The sequence below is a fragment of the Podarcis pityusensis genome (assembly GCF_964106645.2).
Source record: "Podarcis pityusensis genome assembly, chromosome: 7".
Taxonomy (NCBI): domain Eukaryota; kingdom Metazoa; phylum Chordata; class Lepidosauria; order Squamata; family Lacertidae; genus Podarcis; species Podarcis pityusensis.
Window position 1 is genome coordinate 28,589,977 of NC_138031.1, and position 16,413 is coordinate 28,606,389.

General features: G+C 43.0%; 1 protein-coding gene and 1 long non-coding RNA gene across 3 annotated transcripts in view; one reads left to right on the forward strand and one right to left on the reverse strand.

Annotated features, from left to right (window-relative positions):
• Positions 1–16,413, forward strand: part of LOC308481377 — a 99,010-nt gene that overhangs the window by 31,178 nt on the left and 51,419 nt on the right. The gene's annotated exons all lie outside the window — the stretch shown is intronic.
• The window catches only part of ATP6V0D2 (ATPase H+ transporting V0 subunit d2), a 109,808-nt gene that overhangs the window by 10,099 nt on the left and 83,296 nt on the right, over positions 1–16,413 (reverse strand). Inside the window, exon 1 of one of the 2 annotated variants that reach the window (XM_081013570.1) lies at positions 5,223–5,646. The exons of the other annotated variant lie outside the window; for it this stretch is intronic. Coding sequence (XP_080869696.1) covers positions 5,223–5,352 — 130 coding nt within the window. The 5' untranslated portion in view covers positions 5,353–5,646. Of the gene's footprint in view, positions 1–5,222; positions 5,647–16,413 lie in introns of those variants that run through there. 2 annotated transcript variants of the gene reach the window in all.

A 16,413-nucleotide genomic window follows, 5' to 3' on the forward strand; every position in this document is an offset into this window, starting at 1 on the left:
ACAATCCCATGGTTTGCTTTAAGGTCTGAACCCACTCACTGTGGAGCTGACAAGCCAGGATCTGAAATCAGGGTTGGAAGCTGACTTGTAAACTGCAGTTTGCACTGAGTGTGACTTCCTATTATGTACAGATTCAGACATTGCACATAGATGTCCAAGATTGCTGTGTGATGGGAATCTCTTCCTTTTCTCTTTTTTTGGGCTACTCTTTCACTCTCCATTCTCTGAGCGGTAGGAATCTCATCACAACTTTTACAGGGTTGTTTCAAGGTGAAAGCATTAGAGGCCAAGTGCATCTGGGTCCTTGTTTTGTTTGCAATTGTACAAGTCAAGCAGGTATTACAGTCACATAGGAAGACCTACTTCTGATGCAGCACATTAGTCCAGCTCCCAGACACAAAAACCAGAGAGCAAACTGCCCTAAAGCCTCTATAATAATGATAAAACTTGATCATGTCTTTATTTAAAATGTACTACATAGAATCATAGAGCTGGAAGGGACCACAAGGGTCACCTAGTCCAGCTGCTTGCAATGCAGGAATCTCAACACACAGTCCCTCATCCAGTTTGAAGCCATACCAGACCCTGCTTAGCTTTGCAAATGTGCTAGCAGTTTTATTGCTGCACCACTACCACCTTTCATCAAAATGTTCCCAGTTTGGGTACATAAATGTGAACAAAATTAACTCACACAACATAGAAATACAGTTTAAAAACAAAGAAGCATAATGAAGCATAGCATATATCATAAAGACACTACAGTCTCCACTGTGCCTCATTTCCAAAAGGAAACAGGAATCCAAGGTAAACACCTGGAACCCTTGGAATTTCACACTGCTTTGAGATTAGGGTGACATGCAACAGTATATATGTAATAAGTATATTATATGTCTTAAGTATATTATATTGGCTTTTATTGGCACTCACCGGAAAAAGTGAATACACATAAAGGTCTCTCATGACATAAATGCAATGCACATCAATGGAAGCAACTATTATAATCTCATGCAAGCTTTATATTTTATCTGTTTCAGCAAGGAAAAAATTTAGCCCCAGCCCCAGTTGTGTCCCTATCCAGATCCATTTACATTCTCCCCTCTATGGGAGGAAGCAAAGCAAAGAGCTTCACTTTTGCAGAATGTCAATAGTCACCACCCACCGATGAAACTGAGTCCCCTTCTCCACCAGGAATTCTGAAGGATGATGCAATGTGACTCATTGTGTGTGATTTTACTAGTCACTTGATCATTTTTTTTTAAAAAAAAGAAAAAAACCACTTCAACTGACTGTGTGAACTGGGTCATCGTCTGCTAGTTCCTACTGCAGAATGTACAATGATTTCCCTGTACAAAATCTGGGAATGGAAATTTGGCAAAGAGGAAAAGATAGATCAGAGTATCTGATACCAAAGCATCTCTCCATAACAAACTCCCTTTAGAAGTTGCACACAAGGACAGACTCTGAGTTTTGGATCATTTAAATGCTTTTGAAGCTTCTGTGCACTCGGTTTAACTAATTATACAAGTTCACATCAGCATGTACCTGTGCGGCTTCTGTTTTTTCTGCCTTAGACTGAAGCCTGCCAGTAAAAGCTAATGAAGGGTTGCATGTTAAACAAAGTGCTGCAGAATTCAAAAACAAGGCTCTGTTGGTAAAACATTGTGCGGATGAAACCCTTGCAAGCAACAAAGGGATGGAGTCAAATAACCCAAGCCACCCAGCATTCTGCTGTCTCATTACTCTTTTCCATGCAGAAAAAGGGCATGTATGAAACTATAGCTACAGAGGACAGATGACTTGGAGGTGATTCACGCACCATAACTTGTCCTCACAAATGCAGAGAAATCAATGCACACTGAATATCTGTAATGACCTCCACACATGTTCATTTTACTTCCGTATGTGTGAGCTTGTTTGCACCAGAAACGGAATGTAATTTGTAGTTTGCAAAGAAACTTGGACTGCTGAGAGATTCAGGTTAAAATGCCTGCTTGGCCCTAAAGGTCAGTGACTTTGTGTCAAGATAGCCAAATATGTCGTTTTTCGTTTTTCATTGTTCCACTCTTAAGTTTAGTTATCCATATTTCAACATTCATTTGCAAAAACTTTTGCAAGTCCTCATGAAAATTCACAGTGTATTTTTGTGAAATATTGCCTAATATATGCATTTTACAGAGCAATTTCCCCTAATACAGGGTTTCCCAAACTAAGGTCCACAGACCAACAGTGGTCCATGAGCTTCATTCAGGTGGTCCGTGAATAACACTTACAATTTGAATTCTATGGAATTCAAACAGTAATACAATAAATCACAATATAAGAAATAAAAGAACCAATAAAAGTTCAATTAAAATTCATACGGCATTTAGCAGAGCGCATCACAATTGCTACAACAGGCAACAGGAAAATTGTTAAATAATAATATAATAATAATAAATTTTATTTATATCCCACCCTCCGCAGCCGAAGCTGGGCTCAGGGCGGCCAACAACAATCAAATAATCAAACAATCAAATAATCCAACATTCTAAAAACATTTCATTATAAAAATTAATTAAAATCAAATTAATGGCAACCGTTGAGCAAAATTCTGTGCAGGTTGCCAGAGGAGGGAGTCAGGCTGGGCCCTGACCAAAGGCCTGGTGGAACAACTCTGTCTTGCAGGCCTTGCGGAAAGATGTCAGGTCCCGCAGGGCCCTAGTCTCTTGTGACAGAGCGTTCCACCAGATTGGAGCCGCAGCCGAGAAAGCCCTGGCTCTAGTTGAGGCCAGCCTAACCTCTCTGAGGCCTGGGACCTTCAGGATGTTTTTATTTGCAGACCGTAGGTTCCTCTGTGGGGCATACCAGAAGAGGCGGTCCCGTAGGTCCACCAAGACCCTCAGAAATTTTCATAGCGAATAGTGGGTGAAAAGAAGTTGGGGAACTGTTACCTTATATCATGCATTTCTGTATGTTATTTTCACTAATCTATGCATACTTTATCACAGACCTTTCCCAGTGTTCATGTTGGTGACACACTTTTTAGACAAGCATCATTTCGCAACACAGTAATTCAGTTTCCCTAGCAAACCAGAGGTTAAACTAACCCCTTTCCAGCCCCGGGAGGAGCGTGGGGAGCAGTCATGTGACACACCTACACACTGCAGCCAACACACAAACGTTTCACGAAACACAGTTTGGAAAGCAATGCTTTACGGTAATATATGCAAAAGATATTGCAAAAATTCAGAGAAGTGCAATTTTCAAAGGTTGACTGTGTTTTAGTTGGCATATTGCAGGCATGTCCAAAGTCCATTTTGGGGGCCTATTTCAGCCCACTGGTCGGTTTAATCCGGCCCCTGTGGCAGTTTATTTCCTGGGGAAAAATCCTTAAAAAACTTCAACAACTTCAACCCTAATAAAAAAAGCTCAACAACTTCAATCCTAAAAAAAGGTTAACAACTGTGGTTGGCCCTTTAGTCAGCCCTTGTGGCCCTTCACTTCATCAAGTCTTGCTCTCTTTGAAAAAAGTTTGGACACTACTGACATATTGTTCCAGAAAGTGCAAATTAGGTAGGTTTAAATGCAAACGGAATTGACCTTCCCCTCCATCCCTAGTTGCTGGTATCTTTCATCCTAATTTACCTCTTAGCCTTCATGAGCTTCTTGTCGGAGCTTATCCCCCTCTTCCCATCACTGCTGGATGTGCAGCAGAGGAAGGTTGTTTTGCCCCACACCTGCGTCATCATCAGAGGCTGGTACTGGTAACAAGAAGGAATGGCCCTGCACAGATTGCATTGGCTCACTAGCAATTCCTGCAATGGTGGCCACATTTGTAAAGCTGGTTTCCTCGTCTGAATCACCACTGGATTGCTCTGCCATTACCAGGACCAGGTCACATATTAAACTGCACCGTAATATAGCTTTGGGAAGTGTTAGGTGTAACACTCATGATCATGTTACAATGTGATGAGAGACCAAATGATACCAACCCAGCATGTAACAGCCTCCCCCAACCCAGTGAGCTCCAGTTAGACACCAGTTCCCACCATTCCCAGCCACTTGCTAAACTGGTTGGGACTGACAGGAGAACATCAGCAGGCACCAGGCTGGGGAAAGTGATCATAGAGCCACAAGAACCAACGAGCGTCAACAACATCCACCCCGTGTTTCAAACATTTCTCAATGAGAAGCTGTTGCATAGCAAGAGGCTGGGAGCAAGTAGTCCTGCCACCCAGGAAGCTAAGGGGAAACAAAGTGAGGAGCAGGCAAACAGATCAGGAAGAATTTAGGGAGAGTCTCAGAAAAGCAAGGCAGAAGAAACTTTATATAAAAAAGAGCCCAGAAGAAATAAAGTTAAAGGCAGAACTGTGCAGCCTGCCAGCAGCCTTTTCCCAATTCCTTGTATATGGGCTGCTTTGAGGTCTGAGCCAAAGGAAACTCAAGTGGCCTCAGGTGGGCTTATCCTCCAAATCTGGGCAGGGCTGAGGAGCGATTTCTGACAAAGATCAGCCCAAGGGAGGAGAGCATTTTATGGAATTGATGCATTAGAGTCCCCTTTTTAATATGGGTGGTACTCCTCACTACATGCATTTCTCCCTGTTCCTGAAGGCAAAATACTGAAAAGTAGCAATGTTAAGACACGATGGAACGTAATGCCCAATTATGGAAGCATGCAAAACACGTGTTTACCAGACAGGGATGTCCATGATACACAGTGGGATTTACTTCTCAGCAGATATATTTAGTGTGGGACTTCAGTGTTTTCTAGGATGGCACTGAACGATTCCAGCACAAAATCGTCTACCTATCCATCAAAAATGCCATTAAGACAAATTATTAGTAGTCTGGTTTATTTCAGTTCTGACTTAACGTGGCTATGAATTAGGCTACAAGTATAAATTAATATTGGTTTATTTGTATAGTCCAATTGGTAACAGCAGCTGTATTTTAAGACTTTATTGATATGCTAGCGTTACACATTCCCAACAAACTCAATGTCATTTCAGTTGACCTAAGGTACAGTATATATAAGATTTCTGCCTTCATCCCAATATGAATTCCAGTTGACCTTTGGAAGGACAATCCCATTTTTTGTTTTGTTTCAGTAACATTTAAAAAGAAAAACACTTTTCAACAAATGTTAGTTGATCAAATACCATTCCCCTCCCAGCAGAGCTACAGAGGCCGCTGTGATACTTTCAAATGTCACGAGACTGAGATTTCGTTTGACTCCTACTCACCTTCCAGCGTTTCGCACTGTGCTAAGTTGACATAGTCAGAAGCCGTCAAGATGCCACATTTGAAGCCTCGGACCAGGCCCTCGAGATACCCATGATCCACATTGAAGAAAAACTCTGAATAGCCCGGCATAGTGGAAAAGAGGTTCTGATGCCTCTCTATGCTTAAAAAAGTACTGAGTCTTGTGTCTGCCTCCAGAAGAAGATAGCAAGTGGTCACTAGCCTTGTCTGGACTTTAATTCGCTTCTCCTTCCTGTTTCATTGTTTCCAGTACAACATCATTGCGCTCTGCAGAGTGCTTACACAACATAAGCTCAGCAGGCAGACACAAACTAACTCTTTCCTATTAGTAACGAAGCTACTCTGGGTGTAAAGGACAACATAAGAGCAAGGGCAGGAGGAGAACAGAATGTGAGTTGGATCGGACTGGACAACATATCCTTAAAATATTGAGGAATACATCTTTTAAACCGCTTTCAAAGAGATGTATGCTCTGAAAGTGCAACAGCCAATTTCAGAGCAACTGTGCTTGAATTTGAAATTAAAGGTATTATTTTGGTTTGATGGAGAGTAATTGGATCTCCAGTTTATATAAACTATAAAGCAGTTTTGGGAGGGCCACAATTTGGGGGTGGGGGAGAAAAAGAGGTGATTAACCCTTTCCTCCCTGCTCTGTTTTCCTGATGAATCCCCACCCCGACATGCCTATTCCCCTTCTGGTGGGCAAATATTTTTCAAAGATTTCAGCTTTGGAATACATCATTTTAAAAACTGCACAAGTGAAACAGTTAACCACATTCCCTCTGCCCCATAAGCACCACTTCTCCCACTAACTGACTTTTGCAGAAAACATCCAATCATGTCTGACATCTAATTTTCGTTTGCCATATCCTGACCCCGCTGTACCATTAACCAACCTGGCAAGTGGGGCATTTTATTTTCTGCATGGCTGAAAATGGTTACATTTAGCCACTAGGAGTCTCTCTAACCCTGTGACTAAATATGTTCCTCCCTCTGCGCTTCACCAGTTACAAGTATATTATACCAACAGGAAACAAAAATCTAATTTTTAAAGCTGCGTTGTTCCTAGCCGGTAAGCGACATTTATTTCATTATAGCGATTTTTGCCTGGGGAAGCTGGGATTGCTACAGAGCGGCTGACAAAAGAATCAGCAACCAGGAGTTTCTGAGTCTCTAGTACTTCCCCCCTCTCAATATACATGTGAATTTGAATCATAAGAGGAAAGTGGAAAAAAAATATTTTGTCACTTAACACCAAAACCATACATCTTATGGATATTTATTTAGAAATGTATATTTTGCTGAATAATAGTAATTCCATTTTGTGGCGCTAATCCATACCCTCCAACATCTCTCCAATGAAAACATGGACATCATTTTATGGTTTTACATAAAATAGCTTTAAAGTTCTTACTGCATTTAAGCTTCCAGTAGCACCTGGTTCACATGCCATGCTAAGCCAAACCAAACCATGGCTTAGCACAACTGTGCCTGCAGCCCCAGAAGTAGCCAGTTTGCTCAGCCCTAGTCATTTTGCTGCTGCAACATGCTGAGCTAAGCAATAGCTTCGCATGTCGACTGAACCAGGGCTCGTGGTTTAGCTCTCCCAGACAAACCATAAACTGTAAATAATAGCCCAGATCCTGGTTAGAGCTCCTGGTTAGTCTGGAGAGAAACAAAACCATGACATTAATAATAATAATAATAATAATTTTATTTATATCCTGCCCTCCCCAGCCAAAGCCAGGCTCAGGGCGGCTAACAACAATCAAATAATCAAACAACCAAATAATCCAACATTCTAAAACATTTCATTATAAAAATTAATTAAAATCAAATTAATGGCAACCGTTAAGCAAAGTTCTGTGCAGGTTGCCAGAGGAGGGAGCCAGGCTGGGCCCTGACCAAAGGCCTGGTGGAACAACTCTGTCTTGCAGGCCTTGCGGAAAGATGTCAGGTCCCGCAGGGCCCTAGTCTCTTGTGACAGAGCGTTCCACCAGATTGGAGCCGCAGCCGAGAAAGCCCTGGCTCTAGTTGAGGCCAGCCTAACCTCTCTGAGGCCTGGGACCTTCAGGATGTTTTTATTTGCAGACCATAGGTTCCTCTGTGGGACATACCAGGAGAGGCGGTCCCGTAGGTACAAGGGTCCTAGGCCGTATAGGGCTTTAAAGGTTAAAACCAGCACCTTAAACCTGATCCTGTACTCCACCGGGAGCCAGTGCAGCTGGTATAGTACCGGATGAATGTGATCTCGCAGTGAAGACCCCATAAGGAGTCTCGCCGCGGCATTCTGCACCCGCTGGAGTTTCTGGGTCAGTCTCAAGGGCAGCCCCACGTAGAGCGAGTTACAATAATCCAGTCTGGAGGTGACCGTCGCGTGGATCACAGTGGCTAGGTCAGGGCGAGAGAGATAAGGGGCCAACTGCTTAGCTTGGCGGAGATGAAAAAATGCCGCCTTTGTTATAGCTGTAATCTGCGCCTCCATAGAGAGGGAGGTATCGAAGATTACACCCAAACTCTTAACGGACGGTGCTGGCACTAATTGCACCCCCGCAAGAGATGGGACTTGCCCCCCCAATCCCATATCGCCCCGTCCCAGCCAGAGGACCTCTGTCTTCGAAGGATTTAACTTCAACTGGCTTCCACGTAACCATCCAGCCACAGCTTCCAAACATCTGGTCAGTGTGTCTGGGGCCGAGTCAGGATGGCCATCCATCAACAGATAGAGTTGGGTGTCATCGGCATACTGATGGCAACCCAGCCCAAAACTCCGGACAAGCTGGGCGAGGGGGCGCATAAAGATGTTAAAAAGCATCGGGGAGAGTATCGCACCCTGAGGCACTCCACACACCAAGGAGTGGCGCGATGACAATTCCCCCCCCAAGCGCCACCCTCTGTCCCCGACCAGAGAGAAACGAGCGCAGCCATTGAAGGACTGTGCCCTGGATCCCCACGTCGGCAAGGCGGTGGTCCAGGAGTTCGTGATCAACCATGTTGAAGGCTGCTGACAGGTCTAGAAGAATCAGCAGCCCCGACCCGCCTCGATCCAGCTGCCTGCGGAGATCATCTGTTAGGGCGACCAGAGCCGTCTCGGTCCCATGACCAGCGCGGAAGCCGGACTGGAATGGATCCAGAGCCGATGTTTCATCCAGAAATCCACCAAGCTGTTCAGCAACCGCTCTCTCAATCACCTTACCCAGGAATGGAAGATTCGAAACCGGGCGGTAATTGGATAGATCTAAGGGATCTAATGATGTTTTCTTTAAGAGCGGGCGCACCACTGCCTCCTTCAATTCCCCTGGAAATATCCCGGTGCCAAGGGACAAATTGATGATATCCCCCAGGGGGGCCCGCACCTCGTCTGGACACGCTCTAATCAGCCAAGACGGGCACGGGTCAAGAGGACAGGTGGTGGGCTTTCCAGCTCGGAGGAAAACATTAAGCCAAACCATGGCTTGGCTAACCATGACACAACAGCAAAACGACTACGTTGGAGTGAAGCAGCTGCAATCTCCTCTCTGTGAACCCACACATTTGCTCTGTGCCATAGTTATGGCTTATTGTGATGTGCAAACCAGGTCCGCCAAAATACAGTGGGTTCTTTCTGTCGTATTGTTTTGAAAGTATATTTTTCTACGTATAATGACTGAAACCGCATCCGTTCCCTAAGCAGTGGTGCAAAGAGTTAATACGCAGGGGTGACTTATTTTTATGGATGACAGACATATCCCACCTCTCCTACAAGGAGCTCACCCCATCGCACGGATTTGATCCGCCGCCCTTCTGATCAGCAAGCCCAAGCTACACAACACTGGTTCTGGACTGGTCCTGCCATGCAAAGGGTGCAGCGACTTATTTATAAAAATATTTATATACCACCTATTCACATAACATATCAAGACACTGCACAACATAAAATTACAAAATAATCACAAAAATGACTGGCTTATCCAAAAAGAAAAGGAAAGGAAATTCGACAACTGAGTAGGCCTGTCAGTATATAAAAAAAGTCTTCAAGAGACACCTCAAGGTCACTCAGATGGATGAGCATTCCACAGCTTGGGACAGGAGACACTAAATGTCTGACTTCTTGCTGAAGCCAGTTGGGCTTTTGAAACATGGGGGACATTGCTCCTTTGGATTATCTCTGTCATTGAGCTGGGCTGCAAGGGCTGAGGAGGTCCTGAAAGAACATTTTCCCCCTCAAAGAATTCTGGGTAGTGTAGTTTACCCTTCACAGAGTCACAATTCCCAGCAACCCCTTAACAAACGATAGTCAATATTATTTCTATCTTGTATTGCTGAGAAAAGTATTGAGGAAAGTATTGGGGAAAGTACCCCTGAAAGAAGTGGGGCAATTCTAAAATAAAATGTTTTGAAGATGAGAGACACAAAAGGCATTGCAGTAGCTCAAGCAAATAATTTGCTTATATCCCACGAGGAAGGTCATTTTAACAAACACTTCCAGAAGAAGATAATTGAGTGTATTTTTAGAGACTTTAAAATAGGTTAGTTAAGCTGTACCTGAGGATTGCCAGTGAAGCAGTTCTAATCAGATATTTTGTCAGCTGTGAAATCTGGAGCTCTAGCAATTATGCTATTTTATGCAAGAAAATATTCTTGATTAATACTACTGCGATTTAATCGTACATCCATAGCATTGTGGAGGTATCTAACAAGGGACTTTGTATCCATAGGCAAAGCTTATCTTCTGAGAAAATATTAAATTACTTGACAGGAAATGGAAGGAAGCAATGTCCTTAAAGAAATAACGTGCTTTCTTCTTTGATTTTTAAAAAATCCAATCAGTATTGCAATGATACCATCTTGATTCATGTTATCAGGATCTAAAATCCAATTGTAAAAATGGAAAGAAGAATTTATCTTAAACTCTAAGAAGGACTGCTAATGCACACTGACAGTGTAATGCTATATATGCTTAGTCAGAAGCAAGCCCACCTGACTTAATGAGACTAACTCCCAGGTAAGTAGGATTGCATTCACCGAAATCTCTTATTTGTTGTATTGAGAAGTTTAGGGCTGAATTTTTTCACCCGTCTAGTAGCTTTATATCGCAGGAGGAAATTGTGCACATATAGAAGTTTGCAAGCCATTAAGGAGACTCTACTTAGGGCTAAATTAGATATATCATGTAGTCTGGCACTGCACAGCTTGTTAACCAATAACCAGCACAGGGAAACCTAAACCGGATCCATATCATGATGGACAGGAAATTTTAACCCTTTGCCCCCTGCTGTAGTTCCAGTCTGGATCAGCGCTCACACTGGCCATTTTCACTGGGGTGGAAAAGTTTGAATGGGTGTCACCTCAAGTTTGGCTCTCAGGCATCCGAGATGGGACTCTTTCCAAAAGGGCCTTGAAGCACAAGTCTTCAAGGCCATGACACAGAGCCTAGATGCTGCAGCATATGACAAAATCTCATCCTCTTCAGCGGTAAAACCCAATAACCCCCAATACATTTTGTTTTATTCAAATTCAGTTTACTGTGTAGGAATCCTGATGCTGCTTCTGCGCAGAGCAGAGCTAAAGAAAAGTCATACCACATAAAAACAGCTGGTTTTCCAACTAGGGAAGGACATACCTTTGTATGCAGTTTTGCCCAACGTACACACTTTTCTGCAAAAACAACTTCCCCTAACATGCATTTTTGCATGTTATTTCTCCCTGCCATGTTGTGTTTTATCAGGGCCCACCTGCCCATGAGCCTTGGTGAGGCAGTCGTCTCAAGCGGCAGGCTGGGGACAGCCGGGAGGGACAGCAGATCTAGGCCCCTGAGGAGCATGCCACTCGCTGTCTCCTGCACTAGTTGCACGTGGCCACTGCCTATGAAGAGCAGGGCCACTGCTGCTGCCACCTGCTCCCCCCCAGGTTCCTTTTTTCCTTCCTCAGGCTGCCTCCAGTCACCTCAGGTGGTGATGGAGGAGGAGGAGGGGAGGAGGCACCATTATCTGTTTTGCCTCAAGCGTCAAAACATTTTGGACTGGCCCGGCATTAATGCACATTTTACCCTAGTGAATACATCTTTGCACACATTACTGGGCTGGACAACTGCTCTGCGACACAAATCCCGAAGGATGGCTGTGTTTAATTTTGCACATTTTTTCTCAATGTGAAGGTTAGATAGGCTCACCTCTAAATGCCAACTGAGTTGAATTTCTCTCCCCTTGCTAACAGTATAAATGACCATGTGGGCCAATTAGGCAAATTTAGAAATAAGGGGTGGTTTTGCTTTGCAGGTTAACCTTTGGCTATCTCATTTTTGTCTCTCCCCCCTCATTTCTGTACTTTAATTTAATAAAAATGCCTTTTAAAAAAGACATGCTCTTAGGTATGCGCTCTAGCAGTAAGAAATAGAGTCACAGCGAGACGCAGATGTTCGAGGCAGTGAAACATTACCTTCATGCAAAAGCATTTTGAAGGAGGCATCTCTCTCTTGTCCTGAACCTCTAGATAACTGCCACTTGCTGCGACTTGCCTTCCCAGCTCTCCTTTGAGGTAACCTTGGCACATGGTAATGTGTTAACTCAAGCAGAAAAAAATGAATTATTTCTTGCTGTGAACCGTAAGGTAAGATGACAGATGTGGGAGGCAGCACAAACCAGCATGCCTGTAAATAGTGCTGTTAGCTTTCACCTCCTTACTGTCTGGCAACTTGAGGGCTCTACATGCAGGAAGACTCAGCTGGCATTTTGCCTGTTTCAAATGCTGAGCATGTGTGTGTGTTGTGGAAGGTGTTAGCTAATTAATTTGCACAACACTCCAGAAAAGCGAGGAAGTGTTAATGTCTCTACTTTGCCCTTGGGAAACTAGAGGGCAAGTTCATCCATCTGTGTGGGTCCCCAATTTGTAGACTTGAATGCATGAGATATTGCTGATCAAAGATAGGACTGTCACCTGATTAAAGAATCTTACTTGATTAATCGCAGGAGCTTTAGCTGATCGATCAGTTGATTACCTTGGCACATGGGTAAAACAAATACTTCTGAAGCAATTAGCATACTTTATTTTTCAGTGACATGCACATTTGCAGCAGTAGGCATTATCTTGGTGAGATGTATGAGAAAAAAGGGAGAATTCCTCTTTTTCAAAGGTTGTCTATCTGTAGTTTTTGTAAATAATATACAGCGTTCCCTCCCCATTCTATGTACAGAAGCCAACTAGACCAGCTTTTGGCATCAGCAGTGTTAGCAGAGAAGTTAACTTTAGTTAATGAATCCTTGCTTGGAGCACACCTTTAGCTGAAAGGCATTCAGACTGAGACTTGGTTTAAAATAAGAAAGTTAATGTTTAGTAAAGGAAGTACCTACAGAATTCTACAGTCCCAGCTAAGTATTTAGCTGGAGAAACAAAGAAGCCATGTTCCCTCTTTGCTCTCAGGATTTAGATACAAGATGCCCTCTCACCTTGAAGTCCAAGGAACGTGTGAGGAAAAAGTGGTAAACAGGATGTAATCGAAGATATATCCATCAAAACATCAAAGAGATAGAGAGAAGTTGGCATAGAGATAAAGGTACAGTGATAGCCTGGGAATCTGGAAGTCACGTATCCTATCTGTCTAAACTCCATGCAAACCCCACTCAGCAAGCTGAGTTGCATCCAAGCTTCCAACAAATAGCGGTGATGGGCATGGTCCACTGTAACTGAGGGCAGCAGGCTAGCTTAAGGCGAGTTTAGCAGGAACAGAGTAGGCCGCATGTTATACAGAGTGCTGTCCTTCAGCACCTCCCTGCTGTCTACCGCTCTTCAGCATTTGCCGCCTGAAGGGGCTACTTCACTCTGCCTAATGATAGGGCCAGTCAGGTCTCTCTGTACCTTTTGCAATGTGAAAACTACAGAAGATCCAATTTATAGAGCAATTTGATACACATGACATAAGGTGTTTTTTGTCTGTCTGCAGGGTGAAAAAGAATGGTTCAAAAATTAAATTTTGCTGTTAATGTCCAGGAAACACATCTTGCAGTTAAGGAGAATCTTAGAAATAAAACACAAAAAAATAATTTCAGGCTACAGCAGCTAGGTTTACTGGTATCTTTTATTTGCTCAGCCTCTCCAGCAAGATGAGCAGTTTTCAGCTTTCTGCATCTGAATGTTGAGAGTGCTCCGCAACCTGTGAAATTAAACCTATCATTCCTTTCTGCTCAGATCTATGCCGTGTAAACATTATATGGCTTTTGTGTTCCAGAAACTGGACAAGAATCACAGTGTTTTGTGAGAAAGCTAAGAGAAAGAGGATATTGCTAGGAGAATAAGCTGCAGGGAAGTAAATTTATTATGTGTCGGCTTTCTGCTTGTCTGCTAAGAGACAATATGGTGTTTTAGGTTCACTGGAGGTTTTGAAAAGTTTGACAGTAATAAAACTAGATGAATTTGGCATGAGTCATTCTTCCTCATTCACTCTGCTGCTGCCATGGCTGGACAAAGACCAGACATCAATGAACAAGAAATTCATGTTGGGTGGCAGTGGTGAGGAGACCAACAAGACTTGGCCTCCCTTGTTGGTTGGAAGCTTAAAAGGGAATTTTGCTGGGGCCTTACTAATGGGGGACTAGGTTGATTATGGCTCTAAACCTTAAATCGTTGGAGGAAGGGCAAGATCTCATCCAAACTGAATAGCAGGGGAAAATGCTGATAGTTTGCTTCTTTTTTGCTGTTGCTGTTTTAATACTCAGCTGGTGGTCTTTAAACACTGATCAGTAATTCAGGGTTGAGGTGATTAATTGTATGGGTTCTATTGAGAACTGGCTAGATGAAGCATTCAGGTCAGTGATTGCTTATTTATTTAGAATACTTAAATCCAGGTTTTTAGCCCCAACAGGCCCTCTCAAATTGCCCTAACTGGATTATTGCCTACATCAACTGAGGCCTGCGATCAGCGGTACACCAAGTTTGCTGATGACACCTGAAATGGTTCAGGGTTATTAAAGCAAAAAGATACAGTCGTACCTTGGTTCTTGAACAGAATGCGTTTGAGGAGTCCATTTGACTCACAGAACCATTTGAAAACCACAGAGCGGCTTCCAATTTAGAGTGTCCTGCAGCTAATTGGAAGCCACAGAAGCTGTGCTGGATGTTCGGCTTCCGAAAATCATTCGAAAACCCGAACACTCACTTCCAGGTTTCAATCATTCAGGAGCCGATTTCTTCAGGAGCCAAGAAATTTGAGATCCAAGCTATGACGGTATTTTGAAGATCTCCAAAAATACATCTTCAGACAGTTCTTATGTTCTTATGAAGTAGGTGTTGGTAGTTTGACAGTATCTTGATGAGGACATCAGGTGGACATTGAACAAATCTTGCTTGCAGAAGCAACACAGATTTCACAATACACTGCTGTGTGGAATGCACTAAGCTAGCTCCAATTTATTGATGAAGTAAATGTGGGTGCCCAATACCCAGTCTGACTTTGTGCAGCTCCACGGTGAGCTGTCTATGGTCCTACTTTTGATTTAATATTTGTATTCCGCTTTTCCAGCAACAATGCTGAGTTCAAAGCAGCTAACCATAAGAACAATAGCATTAAACATTCACAAACATTACAATAATACCAAAAACACAATTGCATATTAGTAAGGCAAAGAACAAATAAGTTTGTCAAACTATTAACACAACTGAGTACAAACTCATTGTGATTTCTGCCCAGCTTCAGAAAACAGGAAACAATCTCTTTGTGGTGCACCATTTGCTAGAGCAGATAACTACCTCCACCCCGATAGGCTGTGATTTTCTCTACTGTCAAAAAGCCTTACTAAAGTAGGTTGAGCCATATGGCATCCAATATTACAGTCACTGTTAGTGATAAATGGCACCCACTAGCAGTTCCCTGCAAGCATATTCTGAATGCAAACTGGAAACCAACCGTCTCCAGCTGGCTCTCAATCAAAAGAAGGCTCAGCAGAATTCACCCCAAAAGACACACAAAACCATCTTGCCACCAGAATTTGTTTTTCCATTGCCATTCTGAATGTTACTGAACTGCTGTTTCAAGCATCTTATTCTATTCAGCTTTGGAAACAAGACTCACAGTGTTAAGTATGTTGGCAATGCGTGGTGTTATTAATAAGGGAAAACATTTTTTTTAATGATCTGGCAGTTTAAAAAAATACAAACAAAACACTTTTCCTTCGCTTGGCATTGACTGAAGAAGTTTGATCCAGCTCTCTCATTATTCAATCCATAACGCAATCCTATGCAAGCTCTAATTGAGATTCTACGTGCCTTTAAACAGGTAGTAATGCAAAGGCTGCATTTGCAGGATTTGGGAACAGCATGGAGGTCAGCAGCCTTTTAATTTTCCATTGATTGAAAGGACCGGGCTTTCTTTGTGATTAATAATCACCCACGAGTAGAACAGTGACTGTCATTCTAAAAACCCCAATTGTAATGACTTGCCGCTGAAGTAAAACTGGGTCACATTTTGGAGCGCTTTCCTGTATGTTGGCAAATGATCTCAGCTCCCAGTGCTATTTGCCAGGGCTTGTGGCAAATGGGTTTGTATGTGTTGCTGTTGCAGATGAACTGTGAATTCAAATAACAGAATACTCTAGCCCACTTAAGGCACTATTGCCTGAAGAGGAAATATAGATAGCACAACAGTGAGGATTCTCATTTAGCCTTCACATGTTTGCAGCAAACTTCTGCAGTGGGCACTTGCAGATGAACTGCACATTTGGTTTGTCCTGGTTTGTTTGCAGGGAGATCAGACATCATTGACTATTTTATTTTATTTATTACATTTATGTTCCATCTTTCCCGCAAGGAGCTCAAGATGGTCACATAGCTCTCCAGCTCCTCATTTTATCCTCACAACAACCCTGTGAGGTAGGTAAAGCTGAGAGTGAGTGATTGGCCCAAAGCTGAGTAGAGATTTGAACCCTGGTCTCCCAGGTGCTAGCCTAGCAGTCTAACTATACTGACATTCATCCCGATTTGTTTGCAGGGAAGTTAGATGAAGCCGTGTCAAAGCAAGTATTATCACACTCTTGGAAGCCCATTTTTCTGCTACTTTCCCTATCACAAGATGCCCAACTTTTTTTGTGGGGAGGGGAGTGTGGATTTGTTTCACAAGGCCTACCAATCAACTATAGTTGCCCAATCTGAAATTGCCGGTGCGTGATTGAATCCCATTCAAAAATAGCATCAGTCTGGAAGTGC